Here is an 8,861-nt window from a genome sequence, read left to right on the forward strand (position 1 = left end):
TAGATGGCCTGCGTGCTTTGGTTTGTATTTTGGATATTAAACTTGGATTATGTTCTGTTTAGCCACTAGTTAGCCTGTGTATCTAAGTTCTCCAGCTTAGATGTGGCATAGCACCCCGACTTTTATTGTGTAGTCTCTGCTCTGTTTGGAATATTAATGTTAGATTGCCTTTATTTCATAAGCTTAAAAGTTTTAAAAATTAGGGGCGTTACAGTATACCCCCTAACTGGGATTCCAAGCCCAGCGAGTAATAGCTCAAGCACTAAGTAAATTCATGATGTTTTATACCAGGCTACTTTAATACAATTATCTAGAATGTTTTCTACCGCAGCCCAATCGGGTCTTTCAAAATATACATTTTCCTACATATGATCTCTCTTTTATAAAATAGTGGTGGTATAAGCTTTAAAAACCTTTCCTCACAAAATGGGTTTCAAATTTAACATATATATATACACCTAAATAGGATATGGATATAGTTTTCTAAAATAAAGGGGTAGGGGTAGGGATAGGTGATTACATAATAGGTTTCATACTTAAGTCTATAAGTGTGTGTGTGAGTATATATATATATATATATATATATATATATATATATATATTAAAGATGAAACTCGTAATAAGAGGTGGAGTTAAGTGTTTGGAGTGGTAGGTGTAAATCGACATAATTCAATTTTTTTTTTAATTATGCATGAACATATATATTAAAATTATTAGGATTATATTATCTATATTAGACTAGGACTATATTATTCGTGTTAGACTAGGATTCTATCTAGCATCTCTATATATTCGCTCCATGTACTCTCAGACATTATTATTGAATATAACACAATTATATTCTCATCTGGTATCAGTTAGCTAGGGTTATTATGAGGGCCAAAATAACGTGAAGCACAGACCAAAATAATTTCTTATAAAGACACGGTGTCACCTCGCTTCGTAGCAGTAGCCGATGACATCGAACCAAGATACACCGTATGAGAAGCGGTCCAGTCAACGACGTGGCATTGATGATCCGTGTCAAATTTGTAAACGTTTTGGTCACACAGGAGCCAATTGTTTTTGGCGCTATGATGATCTTTGTCAAATTTGTAAATGTTTTGGTCACACGGGAGCCAACTGTTTTCGGCGTTATTCAGGGGCTCCGGGCTTTCAGGCTAATGTGGATGTCTCTGGTGATAATGGTGATTCCAACGGTCCTTATCAGTGGTTCCCTAACACTGGTGCTACAAATCATTCTACGCCTGATTCTTCTTTGATGACTTCTGCAACACGTTATGATGGCCCGGAGACTCTGCGAGTCGGCAGTGGTACAGGTTTGCCTATTGTTAATGTTGGTTCCGCTTCGTTAGCTACTGATTCTAGGTCTTTTAAGTTACATGATGTTTTACATGTCCCTGGTCTCTCTTCTTCTCTATTGTCTGTCCAGCGTTTTGCAAAAGACAATAATGTTTTCTTTGAGTTTCACCCCCTTTGTTTCTATGTGAAGGACATTTTGGCCAGGAAGGTTCTTTTTAAGGGACATGTGTCTGGGGGTCTCTACACATGGCATGCGTCCTCCTCAGCTCCTGCTGCGTTTGTTGCTGCGCGATCCTCTTACGTTTGGCACATGCGGTTGGGGCATCCTCATTCTCGAGTCTTATGTAAAATTTTAACGTCTTCGTCTATTGGTACATTTAATTCTAGTGATCTTCCCAATGTTTGTTCCTCTTGTCAATTGGGAAAATTCTCTCGTTTTCCTTTTACTCGTGTCGAAACTACTAGTACGCATCCTTTGGAATTAATTTATTCAGATATTTCGGGCCCGGCGCCATTACTTTTTGCGTCTGGCTTTAAATATTTTGTGTTGTTTGTGGATTATTACACTCGTTATATATGGTATTATTCCATGCGTGCTAAATCTGATTTGTATGCTATATTTGATAAGTTTCGGTCACTCGTTGAACGTTCTTTTTCTCGTAAGATTATTTCCTTTCAATATGATTTAGGGGGAGAATATAAAAAGATTAGTTCTACTCTTGCTTCGCTGGGTATTCGTCACAGGCAATCCTGTGCGTATACTCACGAGCAAAATGGTCGAGTGGAATGCAGACATCGTCATGTTATTGAGACAGGGCTGTCTTTAATGGCTCAAGCATATGTCCCGTCTCGTTTTTGGGACTATGCTTTTGAAACTGTTGTGTATCTAATTAATAAAATGCCTGCTCGTGTTCTGTCTGATGAGTCCCCTCACTTAATTCCGTGTACATCGATCTCCCCCGTCCTACTCTTACTTGCGAGTGTTTGGCTGTTTGTGCTTTCCTCTCCTACGTCCTTATAATCGCAATAAACTCTAGTTTCGTTCATCTCCCTGTGTCTTTCTAGGTTATCCTCCGTCTTATCGTGGCTATCGTTGTTTGGACACTAAACTAACAAGGTTTTTATCTGTCGCCACGTGCGATTCGATGAGACTGTGTTTCCCTTTGTTTCTCCTATTGCCTCGCCGATTGCTACACCGCGTTCCGAACCGTGGGCTACTGCACCAATTGTGACGGGCCAAGGAAGTGATGTCTCGACCACGGTTACTGATGGCGCTCGGCAGATTCACGAGCCCGTGGCGGCTTCTGGCGGTAATGCCGGTCACGGTCACAAGCAGTCTACATCGAGTGAGCGGACTGTCTCGGACCAGCAGGTTGAGCAGCGCGGCAGGCCGCGCGGACGTCCTCGACGTGCTACTCCGCCTCCTCGGTCGCATAGCATGAACACTCGCAGCTCCGGCCCGCATCAACATGTTGTCTTAACCACTATTTCCACTATATTGCCTGAGCCTACCTGTTACTCTCAGGCGGTCAAGTTTCCTGAGTGGCGTGATGCAATGGACGCGGAGTTCAATGCCTTGGTCCATAATCATACGTGGAGTCTCGTTCCATCTCAACCAGGTATGAATGTTGTTGGTTGCAAGTGGGTTTTCAGAACCAAACGAAAGGCCGATGGTTCAATAGACAGTCATAAAGCAAGGTTAGTAGCCAAGGGTTTTAATCAGGTTACTGGAGAGGACTTTTTTGAGACCTTTAGTCCTATGGTTAAACCCACTATGGTTCGTCTTCTCTTATCTTTAGCCATATCTCGTGGGTGGTCTATTGGCCAGTTGGATATTCACAACGCCTTTTTAAATGGCGAGCTAGTTGAAACTGTTTACATGCGACAACCACCTGGTTATGAGGATAAGTCGTTACCTAATCATGTATGTTTGCTTAAAAAATCTCTATACGGTCTCAAACAGGCTCCATGTGCATGGTTCACAAGGCTACATGATTTTCTTGTCTCTGTGGGTTTCTCGCCTTCTAAGACGGATGTGTCACTTTTTATCTATTCTCGTGACAATATTTGTCTTTATTTCTTGGTGTATGTTGATGAGATTTTAATTATGGGTTCTGACTCAGATCGTGTTACTGCTCTTATTGATAAATTAGCACTTGAATTTAAGGTTCGTGATATGGGTGTGCCTTCTTTCTTCTTGGGAATAGAAACTGTCCGTTATCTGGCGGTATGCTTTTATCCCAACAACGGTACATGAAGGATATTCTCAAACGTGCTGGCATGGTGGACTGCAAGCCAGTAATCATGCATGTCTCTTCTGCGAAAATCACAGACGACGTGGTCGTTCCCTATGGCGATCCAACACAATACAGGAGTCTTGCTGGTGCTCACCAGTATCTTACGGTAACCCGACCGGATCTATCTTATGATGTTAATCTATTGTGTCAACATATGCATGCTCCCACTACTACAGACTGGGCCTCTCTAAAGAGAGTCCTGCAGTATGTCAAAGGCACCCTGAATCTTGGCTTGCGTATTTCTCGATCTACATCTATGGATATTCACGCCTATTCTGACTCAGATTGGGCTGGCGATCCGAATGACCGCAAATCTACTAATGGCTTTGCTGTGTTCTTGGGCAGTAATCTTATATCTTGGGTTTGTCGGAAGCAACGGACTGTGGCACGTTCTTCGACTGAAACAACATACAAGGGACTCGCTGATGTATCTGCAGAAGTTACATGGCTCGTTTATCTGTTACATGAAATCAGCATCCCGCATGCGTCTCCTCCTCGTCTATGGTGTGATAATTTGGGAGCTACTTATTTATGTGCCAATCCATTGTTTCATGCCCGCACGAAGCACATTGAGATTGACTATCATTTTGTTCGCGATAAAGTAGCCAAAAAGGAGTTAGAAGTGCACTTTATTTCAACCAATGATCAACTAGCGGATATTTTCACAAAGTCTCTGTCGTCTCTTCGTTTTAACTCTCTCCGTGACAAGTTCAATGTTTTGGCTAGCCAACCTTGTGCTTGAGGGGAAGTATTAGGACTATATTATCTATATTAGACTAGGACTATATTATTCGTGTTAGACTAGGATTCTATATATCTAGCATCTCTATATATTCGCTCATGTACTCTCAACATTATTATTAAATATAACACAATTATATTCTCATCAAAATGGATTATAAAATTTCACTATATTATTAAAAGAAATAGTACAGAATAACGTTAAATTGTATCTGTAAGTGTATAAATTTATGCAACTACAACACATAGATTACACATGCACAACATGCACATACACGGTTTACTTAACTTCTAGCATATTTATATATTTACTAGTTTATTACGCGCATTGCGCGATTGGGATAATGCCTAATGTTTAAAAAAAAAAAAAAGTACTTCAAAGTATATCAAGGCAAGATTATATTGGAATTGTTCATGCATAGATAATTGAATGTTGAATTTGTGTATTTAAATAGGTAATTCTAAGTTTACAAATGCAAGATAATATAGTCCAGATTAATTATAATTGTCAATAAAATAATTGTATGGGTATGGTTGAAACCAAATACGGAAAATAAGGGAGAGCAAATAAAAATTAGGGCATAAAATATTAAATATATACTAATATTGTTTGAGGAGATTCCAACAGTAGATTTGTGGTTAGAGTTCTATTAAGACTTTAATATTAGAATTAGATTAACGGTGTTGTTATAATTCTATATTAGTTAGACTTTAATATTAAAATTAGACTAACGGTGAATTACGGGTATTTAAGGGATAATCATATAATTAAGGATAAATTAGGAAATCTCATGGAAAAATTAAAATATGAACAATCTGAACCATTCATTGGATTTAATAATTTGGCGGTCATTTTTTCTATCCAATGTTTATAATTAAATTAAATATTTCAAAGTATATCAATGCAAGATTATATATGAGAAGTTCATACATAAGTAATTTAATGTCGAATTTGTTTATTTAAATATGAAACTCATAGTATATGAATAAAATATAATGTAATATAGGAGATTCATTATAATTGTTACTAATTTTTTTTAAATATATAGTAACAAAGTATTTTTGTTGCAAAGGGTTCTAATATATTTAATGAATGCACATATATATACAAGATCAATGAATGAATCAACGGTACCAGTCCTTTAGGTGTTTTGCTCAGTGTTCATTTAGTTTAAGGAATTTAGATGTAGAAAAAATTTAAAAATTTTAATTATAATGTCACCCAAAGGTATTAGACGATTGGTAAATATGATGTAACCCAAAGATCAAAATGCTAAAGAAAGTGTTTGGTTATTCAACAGTTTGAAGCAACAATTTGTTCCAAACCACTGAAAATACAAACATTGCAATTTACAATATTTTCACTTAGCATTTTTGAGAATAATTTCCACAAAACACCTATATATTTAAATAATAATAATAATAATAATAATAATAATAATAATAATAATAATAATAATAATAATAATAATAATAATAATAATAATAATAATAATAATAATACTTTAGAGCCATTTCGACTCCTCGAATAACAAGAGCCAGTTTTGCGGGCTCACTGCTTGCCCATCAACGGATGGGCAAGCTTAATTTTTAAATTGGAGCCTTAAGGCTCCTTTTATAGGAGCCTCAAGACTCCCATGCCACTTTTACCACCGATATGGGAAAAGTGACAAAACTAAGGGGAGCCGAACGTTCGGCTCCCCATATGTTTTATTTGTTTTATTTTATTTCTTTTATTGAATAATAATAATAATAATAATAATAATAATAATAATAATAATAATAATAATTTTATATATATATATATATATATATATATATATATATATATATATATATATATATATATATATATATATATATATATATACATATACACACACACACACACCCTTAGGTCATTTTTACATGTTAATCTAAACAACTAATTTTTTCAAATATCTTTTTACCAACCGTTGATATAATTCGCTGGTCAAATCCGCTAATGCTAATCGCTAACTGCTGATTGTCAAAGAAGGACATTGCGAGGTAATTTCTCACTTCAATTTATTGTGTGATTTGAATTTTTTCTTTGACAACAAATCCCTCAAGTAGTTAATATGATTGGCTTTATTAATTATATATTTTTTAATTTTTTCATAGTATTAATAAAATACTTGGTAAATAAATAAATAGCATTATTTTGTATTATAACTTTGATATTTAATTAAAAAATAGTGCACAAAAAAATAATAGACAATGTAGAGAATATAATCAATTGACGAATTTGAATGTAACGAGTTTTTACATTGGAGAAAAATAAAAACAATATAACTAATAAAATTATTTCTCTTAATTAATTTATTGATAATTAATAAAAAAAATTAATAAAGACATTTTAGGGACAATGTAGGGAATACAATCAATTGATGAATTTGAATGTAAAGAATTTTTATATTGGAGAAAAATAAAGATAATATAACTAATGAAATTATTTCTCTTATTTAATTTATTGATAATGATTAATTTTATTTTTTTTTTGAATAAAGACATTGTAGACACATAATTCTAAATTAAAGATATGCATATGTATTATTTTTTGTTGTAACTACTAAATTATTATTTAATTTAATAAGAGTAAAATAGAGTACTAATTATGCCAACTTTGATTGGGATGAGGTTCGAACCTAAGACTTTTTTTTATTGAAATCAATGAGTAAGTTAACGGTGAACTAACAGAAATTAACGAAAAAAATAATATTTAACGGAAAACTTAACGGAAAATCATATTCATTAAGGATAAATTAGGAAATCTAAAGAAAAAATTAAAATCTGATCAATCTGAGCCATTCATTTGATTAAAAAAATTTGACCGCCATTTTTTCTACCCATTATAGGCCTAACTCTCTTGGGCTCTTATTAGTATACTAGTTTTTTACGCACATTGCACGATTGGGATAATGCCCAATATTTTTTTTTAAAAATAAGTACTTTAAAGTATATTAAGGCAAGATTATATTGAAATTGTTCATGCATAGATAATTGAAGGTTGAATTTGCGTATTTAAATAGGTAATTCTTCTCCCAAAGGTTGAGTCCCCAACCCCAAGGGCCCCCCACACTCCGACCCGACAGAGCATTGTGGGAAGTTGTAAATCACGATGACTCAATGGTTCAGTAGACAGGGCCAAATGCTGGTACGCACAAGGAATCTGCCCACTTTGGACATAATTCACGCATTGCCGCCGCCGAGGTTCAAACATTGGTCTCTTCTCCCAAATACTACCCACTAAACCATTGAGCTAAGCCCGTGCAGGTTAAATATGTAATTCTAAGTTTACAAATGAAAGATAATATAGTCAATATTGATTATAATTGTCAATAAAATAATTGTATAGGTATGGTTGAAACCAAATACGGGACATAAGGGAGAACAAATAAAAATTAGGGCATAAAATATGAAATATATACTAATATTGTTTGAGGAGATTCCGACATTAGGATTTGTGGTTAAGTTCTATTAAGACTTTAATATTAGAATTAGATTAATGGTGTAGTTATAATTCTATATTAGACTTTAATATTAGAATTAGACTAACGGTGAATTAATAGAAAAGTTAAATGGATAATCATATAATTAAGGATAAATTAGAAAATCTTAAAAGAAAAAAAAATTAAAACCTGAACAATATGAACCATTCATTTGATTTAATAATTTGGCGGTCATTTTTTCTACCCAATGTTAATAATTAAATAAATTCGCTGGTCAAATCCGCTAACGTTAACCGCTAACTGCTGATTGCCAAACAAGGACATTGCGAGGTAGTTCTCACTTGTTGTGTGATTTGAATACTCTCTTTGTCACAAAATCTCTCAAGTAGTTAATATGGTTAGCTTTATTAATTATATTTTTTTATTTTTTCATGATATTAATAAAATACTTGGTAAATAAATATATAGCATTATTTTATGTTATAACTTTGATATTTAATTAGAAAAATAGTGCACAAAAAAGATAATAGATAATGTAGTGAATATAATCAATTGATGAATTTGATTTTTACATTTGAGAAAAATAAAGACAATATAACTAATGAAAATATTTCTTTTAATTAATTTATTGATAATTAATAATTTATTTTTCACTGAATAAAGACATTGTAAAGACAATGTAGCGAATATAATCAATTAATAAATTTAATATAAAGAATTTTTATATTGAAGAAAAATAAAGACAATATAACTAATAAAATTATTTATCTTATTTAATTTATTGATAATGAATAATTTTTTTTTTTGAATAAAGACATTGTGAACACATAATTCTAAATTAAAGAAATGCATTGTATTATTTTTTGTTGTAACTACTAAATTATTATTTATATAATTTAATAAGAGTAAAATAGAGTACTAATTATGCCAACTTTGATTGGGATGAGGTTCGAACCTAAGACTTTTTTTTTTTTTTTTTTTTTTATTGAAATCAATGAGTAAGTTAACGGTGAACTAATGGCAATTCTTAAAATTTTAACGGAATTAGTAA

General features: G+C 33.3%; 1 protein-coding gene across 1 annotated transcript; it reads left to right on the top strand.

Moving 5' to 3' along the window:
* The first annotated feature begins 3,555 nt into the window (after window positions 1–3,555).
* On the top strand, window positions 3,556–4,109 carry LOC109171107 (uncharacterized mitochondrial protein AtMg00810-like). The gene is made up of 2 exons (XM_019320238.1): window positions 3,556–3,960; window positions 4,074–4,109. Exons 1-2 carry the CDS (start codon window positions 3,556–3,558, stop codon window positions 4,107–4,109), a joined length of 441 nt encoding a protein of 146 aa, XP_019175783.1.
* The last annotated feature ends 4,752 nt before the right edge of the window (window positions 4,110–8,861 follow it).

This window comes from Ipomoea nil, unplaced genomic scaffold, assembly GCF_001879475.1.
Source record: "Ipomoea nil cultivar Tokyo-kokei standard unplaced genomic scaffold, Asagao_1.1 scaffold3394, whole genome shotgun sequence".
Classification (NCBI taxonomy): domain Eukaryota; kingdom Viridiplantae; phylum Streptophyta; class Magnoliopsida; order Solanales; family Convolvulaceae; genus Ipomoea; species Ipomoea nil.

What these genes read in the sequence shown, in the direction of transcription:
- LOC109171107 (XM_019320238.1), top strand. Translation starts at nt 3,556, where the DNA reads ATGAAGGATATTCTCAAACGTGCTGGCATGGTGGACTGCAAGCCAGTA. An exon ending in GCAGTAATCTTATATCTTGG is followed by an intron (nt 3,961 to 4,073) that starts GTTTGTCGGAAG and finishes ACATGAAATCAG; the next exon opens with CATCCCGCATGCGTCTCCTC.